Genomic DNA, 25,754 nt, shown 5'->3' with positions numbered 1-25,754 from the left:
TTCTGCTTGCTCCATAAGGGGGGGGGGGGGAAAAGTGTTTCACCAAGTTTGATTTCTAGCAAACCATTCATATCAAATAGGTTTGAGAAGACCGAGAGTGCCATCAGATGTCAGAGACAAGGCTTAGGCTGGCTGTTAACACAATAAATTATTGAGCCCTTCATGGGGTTTTCACCCTACTCACTCCTATCCTTCCCTTTGGGCAAGGGACCATCCCCGAGAAGTTTGGGGTTTTCCAGCCTAATCTCTAACCTGTCCAGTTAGTGGGGAGAGACATGGAGCCAGGTTCAAACCTGTTTGTGAGCAAGTGCTTTGGATTTAACTTAACTTTGATAATCAGTTCAACCATTGGTGGGGTGAGATTGGCCCTTGGGAAGCAGAAATAAAAGTTACTGGGACAGAGGTAGGTACTGAATGTTACATCTTGAATTTCTCCATTACACCTTTACAAACCATACGGGCCCCTTCCATTCCTCCCTTCTTCCCTCGCTCTGCCAATACGGAGTCACTGCCCTCTGCCAGGTCTTCTACCTGCGCCAGTGCCTCTGTCTCCTCCGAGATGGCCAGAGACCCTGAAACCACTGTGGTAGCACCAGACAGGTGGGAGATGGAGATTACCTGGGCATGACAGAAAGGGGGAAAAGGAGCTGGACTTCTTCATGGTGTAGCAGCCAAGCTGGGGAAGCCATGACCACCATTGACAGTGCCATCAACAGGTACCACCACCACCAACAGGGAGTCTCTGCACTTCTCCATGCAACTTTGCAGTGGATCAGCAATCTCCACTCAACAAGACGCTCTCCTGCTGCTGCGTACCCATTGTAGCCACTCCAGAGGAAAAACTGTCACCTAAAAATCACGCATGGACAACGTTTCCCGCAATTACGGCTCCAGGTGAGTCTGCTCCATCTTCTCGCTCTTCTCAGGGCTGCATCAACTGCCCCAGCCCCCCCAAAGCCAGACAACATTCCAATGGGGGTGTCACAGAGGTATGGCATTAGCAGCGCATTAACGAGACCTACGCTTCATGCATAAAGAAGGAAATCTGAGACCACAGAACGTAACGAACGCTATTTTGCCTAGGACAAATTTATTTATTATTTAAATATTTGCCTGATGCTGAGTCCATTAAGTTACAGGTAATACCACCTAACCAGTTACAAAAGGGGGAAAACCAGCCATCGTAAGAAAAGCCCAAGTAGGAAACACTAGCTGCAGCACTGGCTCCGTTCCGAACAACGGCAGACGTCTTTTATCCTTTGGGCTGCAAACGGGTGATTTTTATGCTTCTAAGTGACTAATCTGTAAGCAATGCTTTAAATTTCTGCAAGCCTACTCCTTTGAGACTACCAAGAAAAAAACCCCACACCTAAAAGCCATGCCACTTGGGCTCTTAATGTGCCTCGAGCAGTCCCAGTGAGCACCAGTACATATGCAGTTAGGTCTGATTATTCAAATCCTGTTGCCTAGTATTAACTCTCAAATCTATATTTAAGCACCTAAGTAGGAATTACTACAGCTTTCCAAAGATCCTAAGCACCAACAGCTCTTGCTAAGAGCTTGTCGAAGTACTGACCTCCTAATCAATCTGTTTAAATGATAACATTCGCCTTGCTCCCAGCACGGTGAAATTCAGTACTTTCATACATGACAAAAGCTCCCAAACCTCTTCCAGCAAGAGCCAAGCTCATGAGTGTCCTGTCTTTCATATCAAAACACAGGTTAGGTACAAATACGCAGAGGAACTATTTCTAAAAGCTCGTGGTGAATTCAAAGTCCCTGTACCTTGTTTTAGAAAAGACTCAAAATACAGCAGTATGCAGCCTGTGCATCGTCGTTTGGTGGAAATTTGGAATTTTTGAAGTAAAACATATCTGGGCATTGAACCAAAAATTAAAACTATCCTAATACTAAATGGAGAGACTTTGATACAATTCTGTCTCTCCAAAGCCATGAAGCCTCTAAAAATTTCTGCAGAATTTGAACCTCGCTGTTCTTACTGTTATAAAGTCAAAAAGCTGCTTTTCCCTTCCACAGCCCGAGTCTTGCCCTTTGCCAGACAGGCAAACACACATACTGCAGAAGAGCGGACGGACCACTGCAACAATATTCTAACGCACAGAAAAAGGCCAACTCTTCTTTTTATTTGTTTCCTTGTATTTTTGATTCAAAATCAGTTTGCATAAGCAGCCAGTAGTTTACCTTCATTCCAGAACTTCCTCCTTCCTGCATCAGTTACAAGGAAATGTGAGAAGAAGATATTTATAGGGCCAGTAGCTGCTAAAGAGTTGGAGTGAATGGGAAAGAACAAGGAAGAACACAATACGCGAGCTGGAAATGCTCCGGAAAGTTAAACAGTGAGACACAATCGAGGATTCTGAATGACCGAGCGAATAATTCTGGATGAAAATTTAACGAAAGAAGTAAAATATATTGCAATTGCTGAACAGATATGAAGGACCAATACGCATTTAATTAGAGTAAGGATCATCTAGAAAATATGAAGTCGCTTCACCGACATCAGAGGACGAGACAGGAAACAGCAGTGGCATCACACGACAGCAATCTGCAGGTAGCAACTCTCCTTGCCAGCCCTGCAGATGCAGGAGATGAAGCCTCAGCTCTAAACATTGGAACAATCACAAACCTGCTTGCTCTAATCACACAGAGCTTTATGGATTACTTGACAACCAGAGCCATTTTCAAACAACAAGTACTGATGAGAAGTTGGTCAAAAGCTTCAGAATGGATGAATTATTTCATACAACTCACCAGTATTACAGTGTGCACACATCTCAGGAACGTGACAGCCTTTCATTGAGCAGATGAACTAACAAGCTTTCAATTCAAATGACTTGGTCATTACCAAAAATTTTTAAATGAACCAATAAAAATGATTAGTGAGAGGAGGATAGAAAGGATTAATATCATCCAAATACCAGTGTATTTAACGAATTAGCAAAATGAACTGTTACTATCTCAGTAACAGCTTTTCAAAATTAGAGCTGCAGCAGTTTTTAAATATGAAAGCACTGTACGTTTTCCAGGATGGGAAAGGTGAGCAAACCTGTCAAGATACACACTAAGTGTGAAGGGTGTAGGAAGTGGAATTAGACCTAGTATTTTGTACGGTCAAAAGATTAGTTTCAAATGTAAAAGACAACAATTTTGATAAAACTAGATTTTAAATGCACATTATACAAAAGCCGTATTTTTCAGCTCTTTTGTTGTTGAAAAATACCTACATATACACACATGAAAGTATGACCTTTCAGTTTATTATTTAAAATACAACTTTCAGGTCACATGATTACTATGCACTGACAGTATTTCCACTATAAGAAATCATCAATTTTGACATAATGATTCTTCAAGGTTAAGCACTTTCCCAAGTATCAAATCTCTTGAAGAAGTTCCTTCTTTTCCTCAAAATAATTCTGAAACCACTCAATATGTTCAATCTTCTGTTTAACACTGAGATATGGGTTTTTCGAAAGCCCACAGATGACTAGTTCCATGAAGTGGCGAATAGGTCCTTGCTTGGGGAAGCCTTCAAGATGTTTCTCCAGAAAGATATGTTCATGAAATTCAGCATCATCCTCCATCCCTAAAAGAAGGGCAAAAAAAAAAAAAAAAGACAGAGTCATTATCATAATAGAACAGCAAATTTCACAAGTAAAAAAGCATCTAGCTTGCAAATAAACCTTAAATTAGTAAAATTAATGGTTCTCTCTCTTTTACTTCTTTTGCACAGTTAAGCCAACCAACACAGAAGTGGAAGAAACTGTAGAATTTTAAGACATTAATTTCTCCCTCCACACAAAAAAATGTCAGCATATATCATATTCCTGTCTATGATATTACTTCCATTTTGTGCTCTCATTTATAAGAATATCTAATATTTAAATCAACTTTTGGGCTGGTAACCTCATTGAAAGCTGATGCCAGGGGAAAAAATAATAATTAAAATCAATCTTGCTTAAAAACCTGTTTGTTTAATACATGAAAACTCTGATTCATCACAGGTACCACCTTTTAGATTGATTTCATAATAAATTCTTTAAGAAAACACTGATTGCCTGAATTCTGCAGAGGATTAAGGAACACAAGCTAGTCTGGAACAAAAAAGGCAACCTCCTGAAGTACCTAATACTAAACACCTAACCACACACTTGCATGTTTATTGCAAGTCATCATTTAACATCCTAATGCAATCAAATGGGCACAGGAAACTGTTTTTCTAACACTTTTGGAATCTGTGAGTGTAAAAACATTGTGTATCTCACCAGCTGCTACTTTTAAGTTGTAACCAGCACAAAGGATGATGCATTCAAAAGCATCCACAGGAACACAGGACAAGGGATTACTGTAGATCTCTAATCAGAGCTCAGATCCTGTGGTAAATTTTTGTTCTCTGCAGATTTCCTTTGCTGCTGTTCATACTATGATGCTAGTGTACACAAGACAAATACTCAGAACATAAATTCTTACATAGAGAAAAAAGGCTGCTTTCACAGTTCTCAATTCTGACATAAAAAAACCAAGGCAAATTGTGATTTGCAATTAAAAAATTTTTCTTCAGAGATATATGAAAATTTTTATTTGATCCCAATCTGCTATAGATTTGTAAATGACATTTGCAACTTTTACTTAAAGTTTGTAATTAGAGAAAAAATATTGCGTATGAACATTTCCAGATGACAAAAATGGGAAGTCTACTCCATAGATGTAAGTGCAGATTTTTTCCTATACTAGCTAGGATATGTTGTATTATTTGACAACATCAAATGAGCAATATTAAAATAGGCAATGAAGCCACTCCAGTCCTAGGCTTCCTCCTGTGTTAAGAGCTTCTTCCATTTCAGAGGAGCATCACTGGGATGGAGAAGTCTCTCTACTTGTATATCCTCTTTGTTACATGACCATTATTTCTTTCCTGCTTTAAAGTTTAGGTACTGCAATACCCAAAGGAGCTGGGAAATACATCCAGTTTTTCCACAGAGTTTTCCCAGAAATATGTGAGTACCTATCAATGCCAGCTACATGTCACCTTTACCTCCCATATACTTGAAAAAGAAAGCATGTTTCCTTCTTTGGAAGCTCCCTTCTTTTTCCTTTATGTTAAAAAGAAAAAAAAAAAGGTCATGTCAGCTTCAGAAGGTGAATTTCTGCTGTGCTTGGAAACCTATATCCACTTAGAGAATCTCAGAGAAGATCCTTTTACCATGCCATCCACATCGACTCTCCCCCACCAAGGGAAGGTGGAATCTCACTGTACCTAGATGCTGCTGGTTACTTTCACAAGCTAACATCCTTTCCAGATTTCCATACTTCCATTGGTGACAAAAATTCAAGAGAAATAAACCACTACTGAAAGAATCTGAATAATACTGCCAGTAAAATCTGGCCTTTTGGATGCTGCTCTTTTAGGGATAGAAGGTATTGGGAGATATTATGTCTAATTAATAATTTGTTCAGTTTTCATCTCTAACCTGAAAGAAATTTAACCATTTATAGTCTCACACGAAAATTCAGGTCAGAAGGAACTATTACATCATGTATTTTGATGTCCCATTTGTCAAAGACATGATATATGGTTTGGGGATGAAGCGCTAAGTCCAAACATTTCAGTTAGACCACATATTTCAGTCCTCAAAAAAGTAAAGTGTGCATCACAAAAAGAGACCACAATTGCCCAAAGCATCAGAGGCTGAGACCTCTGGTGGTTACTGATTAGATGAGATACGCTCACTGACTCCTCCACCTCCAGCAAGCTGTAACTGCTGCTGCATGGAAAGAGCAAGCTTGTCCCTCAGCCTCTCTTGCACTGTCCTCAGAAACCTAATTTGAAAGGACATGCATGGTGGGAGTCTAAAGTAGAGGATTTTCTTTATCAACCTCAAAGCAAGAAGTCACCCACTCTCAATACTGTATTTCTAATCTGCTACATACCATAAAACAGAGTCTGAGGAATTTCTCTAGCTAAAACACTAACCCTTCCAAGCAATCACAACTTTGCCTTAAAGATGACATCTCAAATGCAGACGTCCATCCTTACAGGGAGTCTTGTTGACATGCTCATAGTAAACAGAGGACCAAGCATCCTGATCTAGTGAAAGATGACAAAGCAACCTGATACAGTGAAAGATGTCCCTGCCCACAGCAGGGGAAGGGTTGGACTAGATGATTTTTAGAAGTCCCTTCCAACCCAAACAATTCTATGTTTCTAGGATTTTTAGAATGAGAAAAATCACGCCCTTAAAGTAGGTCCCTGGAATAGACCCAGAATTAGTAAAATAAACCCAACCTAAAATGACTGTGTAACATTTGCCACCTCTCTTGGCAAACTGATCCAATGCTTCTCTGCTGGAAACAGCATCTCAGCAAAACAGCTGCAACAGGACTTGGCAAACTTTTGCCTACAGAAACCATCAGGGGCAAATAAGGCATTAATTTTCCAAGACCTCCATTAAAGCTATCACTTCTGCCATAACAATCTCTGGCCCACCAGAAGCATTTGGTCCTCAGAATGAGGTGCTAAAGCAAAAGTAGCACTGATAACTTGCACTGTCCTTTTTAACAACTGCACTCCTCAGGATTTGAGTCATCAAGGCATAAACGAACAGTAATAAGGGGCAGAACTTTTTGCCACAGCAAATCATGGAGCAGAACTAAAGCTACTAGAAGAGGCAAGCAGAAAGGAGGAGGAGTGAGAACAATGTTTTGCAAGCTATACTAATGGTTTGCTAACCTGGTAAAAATTAATCAGAGGTTGGAGAGATAGAAGAAAAACAATAAAGGTAGTTTTCTGCCTAACTGACTTCAGCTGCATCAGAGAAGGGAAAGGACACGTAGACAGGAGCAGACAACAGGGCAGCAGCGGGGAGAAGACTGCTGCTGGTCACTGCAGCAAGTCAGTATGTCTAGTCACAGCTTCAGATGTTCACATCAGGGCCAGAGAAATTTCAAAAATCACAGCCTTGCCCTCATGCATCAAAGCACAGCACAGTGCCTTGGTAAAGCACTTCAACGAGAACACCAGAGATGCTCTGGAGCTAAGAAAAACAGTTACAAGCGGTTTTCTTTTTTATATTTAAAAGTTAAAAGGATCTCATAATGCTTAAAATTGAGTATATGTGCTTCCTAAATAGAAAATTTAATTCCATGTATGTTTTTAAAGCCATGTGCTCACGGCATAAAAAACCCCCACACGTTTCTTGATACAGAACAAGCTGAGGTAATGTCCTCCTACTGAGGGAGAAGACTGTTACAAACCGCAAAACGAACAGCGGGAAAGGGCATCTTTCTTTTGCAGAGCCACTGAAAGTACAGTATGTTGAAATAATTGGAGAGAGGTTCTCAAGCTTTTAACTGTGCTTTGACATACCTGACCTGATTAACAGCTTGTGGCTGGCAGTTAGATAGGATGGATTTTACTGACTTGATATTTCAACCTGAGAGGTGATAGATTTTGGAACACTCCACTGGAATTTTCCACATGACTAGTATTTGTGGACAAATCAATAAAGATTCTTGTTTAAGTATATGTAAAGACTCTTTGTCCATTTGCTACCCTACACCAGACAGCACGGTTCCGGCCGCATTGCTGCAACAGAAAAACCATTGGCCGCCAAAGACGCCTGGTCCACTCACGGCCCCAGACAGCAGGGTTCCAGCCACATTACAACAACAGAAAAAACATTGGCCGCAGTGGTTTTAAGCTTGCAAAAACATGACTAGAATATACTCGTATTTCTACATGATGGAACAAATCAATTCTGGGAGCAGTGATTAAATTCTGTGAAGAAACTGCCAAAATAGGATGAGAATAAACATTAAGAAACAATGAACCACATTATGCAATTTGCAACTCAGTATAGGACAGATTTTCAAAGACTCCCAGCTTCAGATACTAACCTGTTTTGCTTTCAGTGACTGAATCATTCTAAAGTAGTTCTGTTTGATGTCTTTAAAAGTCTTTAAAAAAAAAAAAAACAAACCCCACAGCTAAGCTCTCCCTGAAGTTATGAAGTCCCCATTCCTAAAGTGCTCCCTTGCTTTCTGTTGTTCTCCTTCCCTTCCTGAACATTTGCTATCTGCTGGCTTAACTTCACAAGGAGCTGCTTTTTTTTTTTTTTAAATGGTAATAAAAGTAAATACAGTACACAAAGATGTCTAGTGAAGATAGATTCCCAGAGTGAATATTGTGACTGTTCTTTCTTATGAAACAGATAGAACAAAGGGCGCAAACAATTGTTTAACACTCAGCCAGTGCAGATATGGAACTGGCAGATAGCTGAGTAAGATCCAGCTAGCCACTTGGCTGGTGAGCCACTCCAAAGAACAGAAGCAGCATTACAAAACACATACCTCAGTTTTAAGATTCCTTGTCCTCTGCTAGAAGCTGCCTTAAAGAAGTTGTGTATTATGTAATACACTTGAATTGCCTTTTGGTGTTGAAAGCATCACGGCAGAGGGAAGGAGTTCTCCCCTTTTTGGCAGCCGCCAGCCCTCAGATCAGCCAAACCATCTGCAGGACTTCACCTGAGGAGCGCCAGAATGAGTTCATCTGAAGCATCTCTGACTTGGGACAGCTGGAAAGTTGTATTTGTTTACTATCAAATGCATGACTCATAGCTGAAACACTACATTAAAACAGTCAAAGGTCATAACATGTTCTAATTCTCAAAAAAGATAAACATAGATAGATAATAGAAGTTAACAGTGCACATACCAGCTTCATTGTCAATTGGGAACTCCCACAGTATTCCTTCTTTGGTCCACTGGATCATCTCCTCAAAACCATTTCGGGGAGGCTGTGCAGCTATTGCTGCAATCTTCTTTGCAAATTCCAGATCCCAAATTGTTGGCGAAGATACTAAAAAAGAAATTTTGTAAAGATCTGTCAGCATGCCAAAGACTTCTCACTAGCTAAAACAAAGTCCTTTAACATTAACCTTTACAAAGACTAATACTTCCAGCTGTGCAGATTTTTCTACCACAGATGCCAGCATCACCTTTCTCAAATGAGAATTCTCTGTTGAAATGCAAGTCCATTAAATTCTCAAATGTCTGGTGAAAACGTATTCTGAAGTCCTAAAGGACAATTTTTTTTTAAGCCTTTCACACGCAGCAGTAATTTAGTTTTTCCATTTTTTTTTTTTCTTTTTGTCTTTCACAAATTGTATATACGACAAACTCTGAACTTGACTGGTACACCCTGCTAAAGGAATCTTGCTAACTACAGGAGTTTTCAGGTACTTCACAACTATACTCTCCTTTAGGGAGACAACTCAATCTACAAATGATGGCAATTCTTTCCCCAACACTCATTAAGTGTCCCAGTTTTTGAGGGCTTGAGAAAGCCTGATTTCCTATTCTTCTCCCAAAGTCATACAGTCCTCTTAGGGATGAATCTCTCCTGATGCATATAATGATTTTTTTTTTTTTTTTTTTAAATCAACATGTACTCATATAGCAGCAGTTACTCTTACGGAGTTCCTGCCCCTCCACCCAGGAGAATTGGTCATGAGCCCAGGCTGAACCGCATCACTGAAGTGGAGGGAACAAGCTGTTACCACAGGACAGGGAGGAACCGCTGGGAGTGCCTTGGGCTGCTGTCTCATGAGCTGGCGTAAATTGGGCTCCTCTTTGTTTTCCTGTCTCCCCCCAGTTATCAGTTCACCCCTAAGCTCCTTGGGACAGAGATCTTGATGTAAATTCAAATATTACACTCCATTTGAAGTGGATCACGGCCAATCAGCTATTATTTTACTACTCGTAAGTATTTGAAACTAAGATATCATTTCATCTTTGGCTCAGTGGCTTACAATTCAACTGGATTAAAAAAAAAATCTCTCCCCTCCTTTAAGAAAAAACAAAATAAAAGGGCAAACTGTATTTTTACATACTGAAAAGTGTTTTCATTTTTTGTGTTAAATTAGAAGATACTTTTTCAAATTATTTCTTACTTAGCAAGGAAATTTCCCAGAACTATACTCCCTAGCTGCCTACTTTGATTTAAGGGCTGGAGGCAGGAATAAAAGACAACATGATAAACCATACCAGAATGAAATTATTGTTCACATCTTAAAGAATACTTTCTAATAATGCACTACTAATAAATTTTCTATTATAAGAAAGCAGAAACTCATTTTTTCAAGCTTGCAGTAGAGGTGATAAACATTATATTTTCACCTCTGTGAAACAGAAAATAATACTGATATTTTATGTTAACAATTACTGATATTTTATGTTAACAGTTATGAATAATTTTTTTTCAGGATGCCAATTTACTTTCCAGTTAACATTCAGGTTTTCAAAATAAATATTCAATACATAACACAGAACTTGCTTTTCTGTCATGTATAAGCAATATTTTAACTTCTTATCTCCACTAATATGAGCCAAGAAAGTGAAAGCAAGTTAATCAAGGTATCAAGTACCACACTGGTATTTCCCAAGATTAATGCAAAAAAAAAATTCTGTCATCAAGCTTAGTCAATAAGCCAAGGAATAAGCTTCCTGGCTTAGAATATATCGTAGATTTCCTCAAGGCTATGTGGAATCAAACAAGGAAACACCACATAAAAAGCTGAAAGCTTATTTCTTAATATCTAATTACAAATCCAATAAAGTCCGCTTGCTTTCTTACACAATTTGTACACAATCCAGTCTTGCGTTTAAAAAAAAAGTGTATGTCAATTTTTTAATCTAGGGTGACTACTATAGGCCGTTGTGTCTGCGTTGTGCTCATGCAAAAAAGAAAGGTTAAAGTCTCACCATTTTACTTGAGTAAATTTGATTCAACTCAAATGCCAGTGACTTGAACATCACATTTGTCAAGATAGGTAAAAAAACACTGCATCGTTCATTATGGTTTTATATGTAAAATGGACCAATTTTCAGGAAATTGTCACTCTTAAAAAATAACAAATTTAATTTCATTCTAATAACCAACTTTCATAGTCTACCACAGAGGTGGCTGCATTCAGAAAGCTCACAGCTGCTTGCAAATATGCAAATAGCACCATCTGACTTTTTACTACAGAAATTAAGTAAACAAATTATTTCACCCTGCAGTTTCAAGTGTAAAAAAAGGGAGAAAACTACTCAGCTAGAATCTGGCAAAAACTAACTCTCCTACTCTTGAAATGGAAACAAACGCATATAATTTTCTAACATATCAGAGAGGAATACTATTTCTTCTGCAGCTGCTGGCTTTATATATAGGTCTAAGTCACTACACCGGAATAAACTCTTTCTTCCAAAGAGTCTCAGAATAGCTTAGGGAAATCACCGTATTAAAGATCAGCGCTAACAATGCACAGTTTCATTGTTCAGAAAGAAAACAGAGGTAGTTCTTTAACTGACTCGGCCCATATTCACACCGTGTTAGCCAAAACCCAGTCTGTAGTAAAGCTGAGTCTTCGTGCATGAAAGCTATCCCCTTTACAAGGCATTAAGACTGTTTCTGCAGAGGGATGCCATTCAATGTATGGGAAGGTGGGTCGTACCTGTTTTGCCGTTGTTTTTTTGTTTTCTCTTACATGAGTTTTAGCGTGTGAATTTGGTGGATAAGGAACTGCATGGATGGTCACAGAGAGTAGTGGTCAACAGCTCAATGTCTGGATGGGGATCGGTGACAAGTGGCATTGCTCAGGGTCCATACTGGGACCAGTACTATTTAATGTCTTCATCAGTGACATAGTGGGATCGAGTGCACCCTCAGCAAGTTTGCAGACATCACCAAGCTGAGCAGTGCGGTTGCCACGCCCCAGGGATGGGATGCCATCCAGACGGACCTGGACAAGCTTGAGAAGTGGGCCAACGGGAACTTTGTGAGGTTCAACAAGGCCAAGTATTAAGGTCCTGCACCTAGTTCGGGTAAACTCTGGTATCAATACAGGCTGGGGGATGAAGGGATTGAGAGCAGCCCTGAGGAGAAGGCCTTGGGGGTGCTGGTGGATGAAAAACTGGACATGAGCCAGCAACATGCGCTTGCAGCCCAGAAAGCCAACCGTATCCTGGGTTGTATGAAAAGCAGCGTGACCAGCAGGCCAAGAGAGGTGATTCTGCCCCTCTACTCTGCTCTTGTGAGACCCCACCTGGAGTACTGCATCCAGCTCTGGGGGCCCCAGTACAGGAGAGACATGGAGCTGTTGGAGCGAGTCCAGAGGAGGGCCATGAAGCTGATCAGGGGGCTGGAGCACCTCTCCTATGAGGACAGGCTGAGAGAGTTGGGATTGTTCAGCCTGGAGAAGAGAAGGCTCCAGGGAGACCTAATTGCAGCCTTCCAGTACCTGAAGGGGCCTACAGGAAAGATGGGGAGGGACTGTGTATCAGGGAGTGTAGTGATAGGACAAGGGGTAATGTTTTTAAACTAAAAGAAAGCAGGTTCAGACTCGGTATAAGGAAAACATTTTTTACAATGAGGGTGGCAAAACACTGAACAAGTTGCCCAGAGCGGTGGTAGATGCCCCATCCCTAGAGATATTCAAGGTCAGGTTGGACAGGGTTCTGAGCAACCTGACCAAGTTGCAGGGGGCTTAGACTAGATGACCTTTAAAGGTCCCTTCCAACCCAAACCATTCTATGATCCTATGATTCTAAACAGATATGAAGAGCTTTACAGTATGTAAAGCAAGGCATCGTTTGTGAGCCACTTACAGGAATTTTCAAGCTACATATACAGCACTAAACAAGAGAAGGCCACAAAGCAATCGAATCCATGGTCTTTGGTTTTTTCTACCCTGCTTATGCTCATGCACCTGTAGAGCACACATTTTTCCCCTGGGATCACAGCCTTGTGTTTCTTTGCCATAAAATGAATGCAGCAAGTTTGCAATTTGACCAAATAAGCTACCGGAGCCAACATACCCATTCTCCAGGCTGGTTTGACACTCACAGCAGACAGATTGGCTTTATTGACAAAAAGCCAGTTTTACCCTTCAAGTTCAGTAACCGAATGTCCTGATTAGTACAGAAAACATTGGTCTATTACACTGCATGCAAGTTTTGCTTAGTAAAAATCAGAGTTACATTATTCATTTTTTTATAGGTCTGAAAGCAGGAAGTTAACAGGTCACGAGTCTCCACAACAGTGGATCTCCTGATATTCTAAAAATTCAGAACTTGGCTTCACTGGGTTTTTCATTATTGAATTTTCACTAACCTGTTTTCAGTGCATTTTCTGCTTCTGTAGAAGCCTTAGTGAATATATTAAGCCTCTTTCCTACTTTGAGACTTCTATAAACAAAAAGAAAAACGATATTTAGTATTTCACAACACTTCACAACATTGCCAGATAACAAATTTAAAAGCACAAAATATTCTCATGAACTAACAGATCTCTGGAGAAAGGGGAAAAAAAAAAAAAAAAGAGAGAGAGAGTGACTCTCACTAAATCTTCAGGCTTTTAACCAGAGAAAGTGTTTATGACTATTATTCATCTGTAACAGAGCTTCCCAAAACATTTCTGTGTGAAAGAATGAGCGTAAATCAAACATTGTATTTGCAGTCATTTTCTACTGAAATATTTAAGAATCTGAACAAAGCTAAACAGTATCAAACCACAGTACTCAAGTAATTTTACAAAGTTGCAACTAAAAATGAATCCGGTGATTTGGGTTTTTTCCCTGTAAAAAATATTGCACAATTCAGGAAGAGAAAAAGCAACAGCTAAATCAAACAATTCCTGCTTTATGACATAAATAGCCTTTTTGGAAGATTACACAGCCACCTTCTCTGCCATATGGCAAACACTCAAAGCATATCTGTATATTTTAAATAGCATCACCCTGAAGCTCTCTCTTCTGAATATAAAAATATTTCACTCTGATCTTCTATTTTTAATCATATTTACCTTTAGCATAAGCCTATACTAAAAAAATTAAAGAACAAAATCCAAGAGTTCAACAAGTAGTCAAAATAAACATTCTTATACATGGAAACAAAGAAAAACCAATGTCTTTACTGTAGAACACACTGAACTTTAGAACAAATTATTCTTTTAATCATACAGTCTTCTAGGTTTCCACTGAAACTCTAACAGTTCCTATTTTGTGTTATTACATATTCACTGTTATGCTGGCAATACTCACCCTTCCTGACCTTAAAATTTCACCTCTCTGGATTAACTGCAGATTTCTGATGACCACAACTACTTCTGCAAACCTGCTCTTGTCATATTACATTTTACTGATGTAACTGCCCTGGAACTGTTTCAGCACAGAGCAATTTAATTACAGAGCCTTAAAAGAATGTTGATTTAGGATTATATTTTCCTATCTGTGTGTAACTCCCAATAACATTGGCCAAAGATACAAGCATGACTTGGAAGAACATTTACTTTAAAATGACTAGTTCAAACTACTATAAAGCAACATCACTCATTTCATTGAAATCTACTAACTCCATTTAATTTTTTTATTCTTCCTAACCCATTATTTTCATATTATCAATAGATAAGTATACCCATTAGATTTTGAGGGATGCAAGAGGAAACTTAGGACTGAAACTGAAGACAGTTTGCTCATTACCGGAATTTTTAAAAGTATTTTAAGGTACTGTTCCTGAAGTTATATACCAAGTACTGTTTCACCACACAAAGGGCAAGACAGATTCTCAGATATAAATTTAGTAAGTGTTCTCAAACATTAGTGAAATTCACTTTACTTTGCAGTATGTTAATAAATGAAAAGTTTAGCAAAGATATAAAATAATATACACTGTACAAGTATGTAATAGCTCGGGTTTTCAGTTTATACTTCTAGATCATATTATTTCTATTCTTTCAAACTTTGAAAAGCTTTTAATCCAACACCTTAAATAAAGTATTTCTCATAGTCAGTAAAGAATCATAGCCTAATAACAAAATTACTTTCATGTGACTACCAACTCTGTCCGATAATTATCCCCAGATTAAAAATATCTGCAAAGCTATTCAGCAACTGATAATAAAGTCAATTCCCTTGCTCCTCAAACCAGCAGCTTGTAGCTGAACAAAAATCCCAGGACAGAAATATCTAAGTCAGGAGGGCTTGGTCTAGAACCTTGTTCCACTTCTTCCCTTCAACTTCCATTACAAGAAGCCGCTCTTGCACTTTTTACAAGCTTTGCATCAGGAAAAGAAAATGCTGCTTACTGGCCTTATACCGTTGAAGAGGCCCAAGAGATACTTCCCTAACACACCTTAACAGTTCGGTAGTTCAAGAACAAGGAAATCACTCAGAAGAATTTCAGCAAGCAGGGCAAGTTCTTCCAATGACTGGCTATAGCCACTTCTTTGAGGTTTTTGCATGATCTACGCGGCTTAACGCATATGTTCCAATTTCTTCCTTATGGGACGTCACAATTCTCTGTTTATGATAAACTGATATAGATGTCTCAGCCAGAGGGCAGAATATTGTACATCTACTCACTCATAAATTTATGCTTTTTTTTTCTTAGTTATCTAAATTCTGTCTTCAGCATTATCTATCTAAACACAAATTACTCCCTCAACTTCCAGCTCCTAACCCCAAGAAAAGGAGATTAATTTGCAAATTAAATTAAATTAATGATTAGAGAAGTTAATCTTACTTAGAACTGCTAGAGAAAGAACACACTAAGAAGGAATGTGATGATGAGCTCCCATGGGAGAATCAAAAGACCACAAGCAAGAAAGCATAGCTTACAAGAGGGGAAAAAAAATAAGAATCTAAGAGCGCTCCTTAGTTCATTAAGAAATAGACTGGCCACATAAACCAGCAGCAAGATAAATTTAAGGAGTACCCTGAAATCATCATGTAAATTATAAAGTTCATTTCATAGACAATTATAATGTCACGGACAATAGAAATATCAATTACACATCAGTTGCAACAAGGTGGTAAAAAATAAAAATCTCTTTAAAACCCCAACAGAATGGATGAAACTTTTCTAAGCATGGAACATTTATCAAAGTTTTCCATTAGACAAAAGTAAGCCTTCCAAGCCTCCATTTCCCAAAAAGTTAAGAAAGTGATATAAAATTGTATTATGCATAAGTGAGAATAATTTAAACTACTTTAAACAAACACAATTACATTTCAGCGCCAAGTATTTTTAATTGTCTAAAATTTAATATTATAAAGTGCACATTACTTGATTAGCTGGTTAACATTAACTAATGTGTTCTCACAGAAGTTTATTTCAATGCTAACAGCACTTTTCTTGAAAAACACAAGTAATTTCTTTAAGCTCTGAAGTAGCATGTTAACATGAGTATGTATGACTAAGTTTAAATATGATACATTTGTAATTTTTTTGCACACTCCTATTGGAAGGGAACACAACAAAAATACCTTCTGGAGTCAAAAGACTGAGGTGAGAATCTTTCAGGCTTGGTTCTTTGACCATCCTCGTCCAACTCTAAGGAAATGCGATTGGATATCCTCACACCTCTCTGAGCTGAGGACTGCTTTTTAATTGCCATTTCTGAAATAACGTTGCTGAAATTAAAAAGATGAATGTAAAAACTCAACAAACTGACAAAGCGAGGAAGTCTGTCATGTGTATTAACCAGAAACTCTATTCTCAATTGGTTTCATAAGCCTCTCTAAGACAGAATTATAGATTCCTCACAAAATACACCCATTTTTAATTTATCAAACATTCAAGTCTTACTTTTTAAACCACCTCATTTGTTACATTCTGTACTCATTAAATTAAAAGTGCTATTTTAGCCTAGTAAATCTACAATGAATGCTTTCTTTGAAATTATTTAGTTTCTGACTAAAAGACAAATTTCATATATCTGCATACCAATATTTACAGAGTGCATTAGGTATATTTTGCTTAAGTAAACAAGGAATTTCTCTGGATACAAGGAATACGTTGAAATAGGGAGGTAAAAATCACCAGGTTTTTGGATGGGAACCAACACTGTGCCGCTACAGACCTAAAGGAAGCTTGACATGGGTCAGTCATGCCACCCTAATAAGTAGGTCACCTTTCCTGATCTACTACAATCTGCTGTGTTGCATTGTCATAGTACAGAATTAACAGACCACATCTTCCTTCATAATTCTGTAGTCAAAATCGTATGTGAAGAACAAATACTCTGATCTCTTCTGGAGCAATTTGCAGCTCATTCTGAATGCAAAGGGCAAAAATTTGCCTCCGCTGATTAGTCCCCTTAACTGTTTAGTCTGTTGTTGGTAAAGACCAAGTCGATAATTCTTCCTCACAGCTATCCTCTCTTCCACCTGCTTCCAGCAACATGCAGTCATCCAAACTTACAGCGCTTAAGTTTTAAGAGAAAAATATGGTCTCAAAACCCAAAAATAGGCCAAGTCAAAAATACTGCATATCCATTTCATGAAAATCTGAATGAAGTTCAAACTGTGTTTTTGGCAGATTAAGTCAAAAGAGATTTTATTAACAAGGAAGGAAAACTTCTGGAAAATTGTAAAAGCTAATTGCCACAGCAACACAGTAGGATTTTCTCTTCGGTCTTTGATGTGGTTTCAAATGGCAGAACAAGAATAGCATAGCACTTCAAGTACCTACTCTGAAAGAAGGGCATCTGCAAACAAATTTTAAATCACTTTGTTTTTTCTTTAATCTTAAAATAATCTCAGATCAGTTGTGTATCTCACACTAGAAATTACTCTGTGAAGTGCCTACTAGCATTAGTGAGCTGGTGTTGGGCCAGAGGCTTGACACACTTCTGAGGGTCAAAGGGAGATAATTCCTAAGGTCAGTCACGCACGGACCAGCCCAACTGCTTGGCTCGGCTGCGACTTACAAAGCTGGAGCATTCCCATGCTACAGGAGAGTCAGGCTTCCTCAGAGAAGCTCTTCTCACAGCCAGTCTTCATTTATTTATGGTTTTGCACAGTAGGTCTGGACAGACTATGCTACCAAGCTATCAGAACAAGCAGTCAATGGTATCATCTTCTCACTGGAAAGTCCTAATGTCACCCCATCGTTAGTATATGAACATTTCTGGCAACAATATGCATCACTCCATTAAAAGTGCCCTGTATTAACTAAAAATAAAACTATAAAGATGTTTTTAATGTCTTTGTAATGAAAAACATCAGATTACAAATTCATACTCCAATCTCAGTGTACCTACAGTGGTTAGATATTACATGGTATTTCCTCATGTCACAACATGAGGTTAAAAAAAATAAGCTCCTAGATACTTCCGCCTTCCAGAAATGGGAAGAGGTAGAGCTTTTGTAACAAACACAGATTCTCTCTCCTTCCTGATCAGCAATCAATAATTATAACCCTAAAAACAGAGACCCGAAGAGCTTGGAATATACTTTAGCCTAAGCTCTGAATTACTTTACTTCTTCACCCAAAACAGGAGCTGAAATTTCAACCTGTAGTGCCGCTGATTCTATTTTGGTATAGTGCTGTTGTAATTTCCATCGAGTGAAACTTCATCCCACACTGAGAAAAATAAATTCCTGTATCGTTAATATTTTCCCTTCCTAGTGAACACACTGTCCTCACACTGTCTACAAAACAAGGCGATGAGACTTCTGCGTACAACAGTGACCTCTGGAGGTCATGCTGCAATCCTGGAAAAAAAAATTAGTACGAACCAAGAGATCTTGAAAACGTACAATTTATTTCATACCCCCCTAAATCTCAGCAACAGCAGCTCAATTTTTTGCAGCATTATATGGCTCTACTGCTTGTGAAGGTATCTCATTTTTTAATAGTTTTAAATAATGGAACAATATATATTGGCTTTTAAAATGTGTACATTGAATGCAAAACCTTTATGGAAAAAAATGAAGTGCAAAACTGCCCATATTCTCTTGTCAAATAAAACCCAACACAAAATAATCATGTATGAATAAAATTAATTGCTTTCTAATATATTAAAAGCATTTTAATGTCTTCTGCTAGAGTTTTTAAAATCAATAGTTTTAACACTGATCAGAAAGCCTAAAGTACAACTTCACCTCAGTCTGTGAAAGGTTGCTATTAACGAACATTTCAGACACAAAAATCAGCAAGAGTCGCTGGTCTTTCTAGAAAATTCATTCACTGATAAGAGTTTCAAACTGTTAACTAACTATTAAGGAAAAAACCAGAATATCTTCATCAGTGACATAGTGGGATCGAGTGCACCCTCAGCAAGTTTGCAGACATCACCAAGCTGAGCAGTGCGGTTGCCACGCCCCAGGGATGGGATGCCATCCAGACGGACCTGGACAAGCTTGAGAAGTGGGCCAACAGGAACTTTGTGAGGTTCAACAAGGCCAAGTATTAAGGTCCTGCACCTAGTTCGGGTAAACTCTGGTATCAATACAGGCTGGGGGATGAAGGGATTGAGAGCAGCCCTGAGGAGAAGGCCTTGGGGGTGCTGGTGGATGAAAAACTGGACATGAGCCAGCAACATGCGCTTGCAGCCCAGAAAGCCAACCGTGTCCTGGGTTGTATGAAAAGCAGCGTGACCAGCAGGCCAAGAGAGGTGATTCTGCCCCTCAGCAGCGTGACCAGCAGGCCAAGAGAGGTGATTCTGCCCCTCTACTCTGCTCTTGTGAGACCCCACCTGGAGTACTGCATCCAGCTCTGGGGGCCCCAGTACAGGAGAGACATGGAGCTGCTGGAGCAAGTCCAGAGGAGGGCCACGAAGCTGATCAGAGGGCTGGAGCACCTCTCCTGTGAGGACAGGCTGAGAGAGTTGGGATTGTTCAGCCTGGAGAAGAGAAGGCTCCAGGGAGACCTAATTGCAGCCTTCCAGTACCTGAAGGGGCCTACAGGAAAGATGGGGAGGGACTGTGTATCAGGGAGTGTAGTGATAGGACAAGGGGTAATGTTTTTAAACTAAAAGAAAGCAGGTTCAGACTCGGTATAAGGAAAACATTTTTTACAATGAGGGTGGCAAAACACTGGAACATGTTGCCCAGAGCCGTGGTAGATGCCCCATCCCTGGAGACATTTAAGGTCAAGTTGGACGGGGCTCTGAGCAACCTGATCTAGTTGCAGGTGGGTTGGACTAGATGACCCTTAAAGGTACCTTCCAACTCAAACTATTTGGTGATTCTTTTTGGCATATAATAAAAAAATATTAACATATATTCCCAGGTAGAAGCAAGCTAGTTCACAAAGCTGCCTCAGGAAGTAGAACGTGCCAACTCAAATCAGAGCAAGCCAGCTATGACATTCCTAGCCAACAAAAAAGGCTTGTTTTGGTTGCGGAAAATGCATTTTTCTAACCATAGTGATTCATCCACAAGCATGTTATAAAATGTCGTAACAGCACATCTTAACCCATCGACCAACTATATAGAGGCACTATATAGTTGCAGGGACTTCAGATTTTAAATTTCTGAGGAATTTAAACTCTCTTTCAATGGAAAAAAGCCTTTTTCCTTAGACTACAACTTCTTTAGATGCCTGCCTTCTTCCTAGCAGCCACAGCTGGGTAAGCGCTTCAGGGGAGGTGCAAAGGGTAGTGAGGAGATTGAGCCCTTGTTGCCAGTAGGCAGACCAACCACATTTACAGAAGAGTATGTATACATTAAGGAATAGACACAGGCCCATATGAGGTTAGCCACTGCATATATTAGCTCAGTTAGTATCAGTATGGTCCCCCAACATCTTAGCAAGAACCGAAGTAGGTTCCATTTATGTTTAAGTTGGCTGCCCGCAGCCAATGCCATTATTAAGACACTTGTGTGCTCTGCTCTTCTAATAACCCCAGTGACAGAGATGGAACAACCTCACTGGTAATTAATAGCTCAATGAACATATTCTTTATATAAAATATTCCTTATTTATTCTCCTTACATTAGGAAGTGTCTTTTAGGTTTTTTGTAATATTGCACACAAAAACAAAACAAAAAAAAATGGCAAAACATATCAATTTTACATAAGACAGCCAGACCTCTAACCTTTAAAACTATTCATTTTGGCTCCAAAAGCCTATGGAAAGATAAGCTACTGTCAAGTTCTCAAGATCTCCTATATTCAGGCTGAGAGGACATTATGAAAACAGAGCACACACAGAGCCTTTGGAGATGCTTGTGTGTACTACCTAAAACCATACTTCCTCCTCAAATAGCACAGACTTCACGTTTGGAGAGAATTTCATTCTGCTCTCCACAACCACCATTAACACTCTTGGTAAAGAGAGTCATGAATACAGGCTAAAAGGAAAACTTGCAGCTTCTCCTTTTTCCCTTCACAACCTCTGAACAACATGCATTTTTTTAAAACAGTTATTCACTGAGCATTGTGCTTCCCAATCTATTCGCGACCATCTAACTCAATCTATTTGCAAGCATCTGTCATGTTTTCACTCCCATAAAGGGCAGACATCAGCCATAAACATCATGAGTTTGTTGGCTACTCTGCAGTTCGCTGATAAACGTACAAAGCAGATTCTTTACTGATCCCTAGAGCAACCTACAAATAATTCATGGGTCAAACTTAAATCCTGGTTTGGGACAAATTCATTTTCACAGAATAAATTAAAACTAAGATGACAAGCAGCTTGCAGTTCATGCCACATAAGGATAACCATGAAGGTTTCGCATTCAAATTTTGCTGAAGATCCAATTTTCTGTTTCGTTCAGCATTTCACCTGGATTTAATGCCTTATTTTCTGACTAGTTATCTGAATACCAGCTGAAGAAAAAGAGAACAAAAAAATCTGTCTTTAGCCATCACCCAGAAGAGCAGTATGCACAACTGTTTCAGTTTCCAAACAAATGTTTCTCATCTGTTTGAAAGCCACACTGGAAACGGAGTTAAGCCAAGAGATGAGTTTCTTGGATTGACTGGAAAGTTTTGAAAGGAAGGGTGGGGCTATAAATAGAGCTGCTCTAGTTCAGTTCTGCAGAGCTGTCATGAAAATTCACCAGTCCAGACAGAGCGTCTGCAACATTTACAAATCCATCCATTGTGTGAGAATTTCAGAAGCTTGGGGGAAAAAAAATCCACAACCAAAAAAAAACGAAAAGAAAAAAAAAGAAAAAACCAGACCGACCTGTTATTTTGCTAGCCTGTCCAAGAAAGAAATGATCTGGGCAGGAAAACAATTCCATTTCTGCAAAACCATTTTAGAATGAGGACAGCAAAATTTAGGGAGTTTGGTACAACCAGACCAATGACGTTCCCATTATTCATTAATTCCAAGTATAACCTGTCAAATGTATCTTTTAGGGCCATATTTCCGACACAGAACCCAGGCGCCTTCAAGATGACATTGCAAAAATCAGTATTTCAAACATTACTGAGAATAACAATCAATATACAGACCGTATGTTAATAGTTCCCCCCTTTTTCTGTTTATCTGTGGTTTCTTCGTGTCGTCTTAGTTGTGCAAGTAGTTCTGATTCTGTCTGCTTCTTGTCGCGTGGCAGGGAAGATGCAACTGCAGAAGCAGCCTCCACCAATTCTGGATTTAAAGGCTTGCCTCTGTAAGAGACACAACAAATATGAAAATATGCCAAAATAAAAGCTATAATATATATAAATTGTTGTTTCTGTACTGTCATTTTATGCCTTAATAACTCAGAAGTTACAGTTACACATTATCCCAAAAGGGGGTGCAGGCAGCCAGAGGAAAGGCTAGGTTTGCCCTGTGTTGCACCAAGTATTAGTTGCTAAATGACACTGACAAGCTGTTGTACGCAAGTGGCCAAAGACCACAGGCAGCACAGACCTGCAAGAACACGGTGTGGGGGGCAGCCATCTGCGAGTCTCAACAATCATGATGCTATTCTTAATTTTGGGTTTCACGCTTCCCCCCCCCTTTTTCCTCAGCTTTATTGTATTTTATCTGAACAATGTTTTCCCCCTCTCATTAAAATAACTTCCCACAGGTAGCTGCTAGTGCTACCTTTCAAGAATCTCAGTGCAGAAAAAGGTAACATATTGTAGAAAGCACACAACATCTTTTATCCAGATTCTCCCTTGTGACTTAATGCAATCTACATCTACACTACCTTCCCTTACAAGACTCTTTTCCATACTTGGAAATAGCATCTGATGCTTTATTTTGTCATAGATAATGAAAAAAAAAAAAAACAAGCTAAGAAAAGTTTTTTATACTTTACCGCTGGGTGCCTTCTGTAGTTTTCTGAAGCACACTACCTTCACTGTCCAGGCCTTCCAGCTTGTTTGTGGCTTGCTTTTTGATCTCACGTGTTTTTAACTGTTGGAGTTTCTTCTTGTAGCTCACTTCTACTTTCATGTTACCAATAATGTCTAACAACTTCTGCTTTGGTGTTTCTGCTGTACCCTCCTGACTCTTTGATGCCACTTCAGTGGTGGTGTCTTTGGAAGCGGTAGACTCATCTTTCTCAGTAGAAAGCACATTGCTTGTGCTGAAGAGTTTCTGTATTTTGCTAGATGATACACAAAGTTTTAAAAAATAAATAAGTACATTAAAAAATCAGAAGTTACAAACAGGGTCCAAGGCTGAATTTTGTGAGCCAACAAAAAACCGCATCAATTACAACTGTCTACACCTAACTGACTGCAAACCAAGTATGTTAAGTACATGTCAAACATGTACTTCTGACTTTTGAGAAGGGCTAAAGTAGTATTTAAAACTCTTGATTATTTATGGTTTCTTCATCACAAAAATCACATACACAAGTTTATTTCCTCCACAAATAAATTGTGTTTAATCTAGGAACTTAAAACTTCTAAAGTATCCCTGCATTAGGTAGTAGACTGACAGTTTGAATCTACTGGTACCTGATACTTAAATTTATTACTACTGTAGAACACCCACTCTAACTCTTAAAATGAGGCAACAAAGAGATCACTCCTAGCCACCTGAAAAAAAGATTGCACACGCACATTTAGTTTCACATTGTTTTACACTTGTGGCACTACTACAGATCACATTCTCCTTCCCTATGTCCTGCAATATAGCAGCCAAGCATTCGTGCAGCCTTACGAGGAAATAGATCCTGCTGCAAGATAATCCAGTAACAAACAAAAAAAATATTTTGGTTATTTTTTCATATGGAACAGCTCCTCTACCTCATTTACCACATCACTGCAAAGATGCTAAAACTGGCACGGTGGAGGTGAGGATGTGAAGCCAGGGACAGCAGGGAGCTGCTTCAGATATTGCTGCAACACAGACACAACTGCACCCTCTGGAAAAACTATCATAAAATTCAAAGAACTTTAACATTCTAAAATGAAATGTTTAAATCTTTAAATTCACAACTACTTTTTTGTTTAAAAACCACCTTCAAGTTACCAAAATAAAGAAAAAATCCCTTATAATTAAATATTTATTTGGATTCAAAATAAAACACTTCAACAGATCTGAAAGAATTTTGAAATACTTCCCCCCCTCACACACACCTCTCTCTGGCTAAAAAAGAAAATTCTGCTAGTATTAGGAGACACCACATTATTACTTCAGACATTCTGCACTTAAACTGCCAGCATTAAACCCTAAATTTCCATGTTGAAAAGCAACAGGAAAATTTAAGGAAAGCTTCAGAGCCACATGACTGAGAAGACAGTGGGAGTCCCGCTGTTTTACACAGAGCTATTCTCCACAGATCTTCTTCAAAGACGTTTTTCATTAATTCAGGCTGCATGCTCCTTAAAACTATTTATCCATTCAGAGATCTTTGCTTAGAGAAAAACACAGCAAGACTGCAAACCTTGAACTTTTAAAACCAGTAATAGATTGCAGTTCGCATTACTGCATTTCACCTACCATCGGGTTTGTCTTCTGCCAGGAAGCCTAGCCTTAGAAAGCACACACAGCTACAAAAGAAACCAAGCTGCTTTATACATGAGACTATCACAGTATCAGAGCTTGTTCAAAAATATCAAGGAGCTTTGAAATAATAATAATAAAACATAAACGCACAACTGACTTTTCATTAAAAGCATTTAAAATCTTTTAATAAAAATAAAAATTAACTTCCAAATATTACTCTTAGGCGGTGCTTTGGGCACGTACCCCTGCCAACAGGCAGCACGGCTCTGCTGATGTACCCTGTACAACCGTGCTCAGGTCACACACGCCTATCGCTCGCACAACCCACAGGTGAGAAGAACAGCGTGGAAAGCAACACGACAAACAACCCAATCCACTCCCCTCTACTTGATTTCACTTTCCCAATGACTTCTGCTCACGGGTGTCAAGAGCACCCGGCCCGAGCGGGACAGAGGGACTCGGGCTTGGCCTCCTTACTGCCCGAGCGGGTTTAAACCCCGAGGCACCCTGGAGCCAGGGCGGCGGGCCGGCCTCAGCAGGGCACAGCACCGCACCGGGTAGGCCCTGTACCCCCCCACCGCCCGGTCCAGGTGCCACGGCCACGGGAGAAAATCGCTAAAACACGAGGCCCCCGTTTAACGCAAAGGCGAAGAGCGGCAACCCGGTCTCGGAGCACAGGCCGCGGCGAAGCAACTCCCGCCCACGGCGCGCCGGCCCCACCTGCGGCGAACAGGAGCAGCTTTCCCCGCGGAGCTGAGCAACCCCCGTCCCTCAAAAGGCCGCGGTTTGGGGCGACGCTGCCGCGGACACCGCCCGGCCCCCACGGGAAAGCCTCCCCCCCTCCCCCCAGGTGCAGGATTTAGAGGAGGCAACGGTACCTGTGAGGCCTCCCCTCCTGCCACGCTACCCCCGCCGCCTCCCAGCCGCTCGCTGGCCCGACGAGGAGCCGCGCAGCGAAGCGACAGGAGCCCCCGGCCGCGCCGCCCCAGCCACGGACGCGGCTCCACATCGTGACCGCGGCGCGGCAACCCGGTCCGTCCCCTTGCGCGGTCCCCTCAGA

General features: G+C 39.9%; 1 protein-coding gene across 1 annotated transcript; it reads right to left on the bottom strand.

The window, feature by feature from the left end:
- Positions 1-1,061: 1,061 nt before the first annotated feature.
- On the bottom strand, positions 1,062-25,754 carry MRPS31 (mitochondrial ribosomal protein S31). Its single transcript, XM_054827729.1, has 7 exons — positions 25,573-25,754; positions 23,055-23,345; positions 22,255-22,413; positions 16,326-16,472; positions 13,175-13,248; positions 8,735-8,878; positions 1,062-3,607 (listed from the first exon to the last, which is right to left on the bottom strand). The coding sequence occupies exons 1-7, from the start codon at positions 25,701-25,703 to the stop codon at positions 3,396-3,398; spliced, it is 1,158 nt and encodes a 385-aa protein (XP_054683704.1). The 5' UTR covers positions 25,704-25,754; the 3' UTR covers positions 1,062-3,395.

Source organism: Grus americana, chromosome 1, assembly GCF_028858705.1.
Source record: "Grus americana isolate bGruAme1 chromosome 1, bGruAme1.mat, whole genome shotgun sequence".
Lineage (NCBI taxonomy): Eukaryota > Metazoa > Chordata > Aves > Gruiformes > Gruidae > Grus > Grus americana.
Note: the sequence above shows the minus strand (reverse complement) of the source record. Positions and strands in the feature narration are given on the sequence as shown.

Bases quoted from the DNA above. Each gene is read 5' to 3' on its own strand.
- MRPS31 (XM_054827729.1), bottom strand. From the start codon at position 25,703: ATGTGGAGCCGCGTCCGTGGCTGGGGCGGCGCGGCCGGGGGCTCCTGT. The intron at 23,346-25,572 runs GTACCGTTGCCT...TGTATCATCTAG, and splicing joins CAGGAGGGGAGGCCTCACAG to CAAAATACAGAAACTCTTCA. The intron at 13,249-16,325 runs GTATTTTTGTTG...TTTTGTTTATAG, and splicing joins CAGTCTTTTGACTCCAGAAG to AAGTCTCAAAGTAGGAAAGA.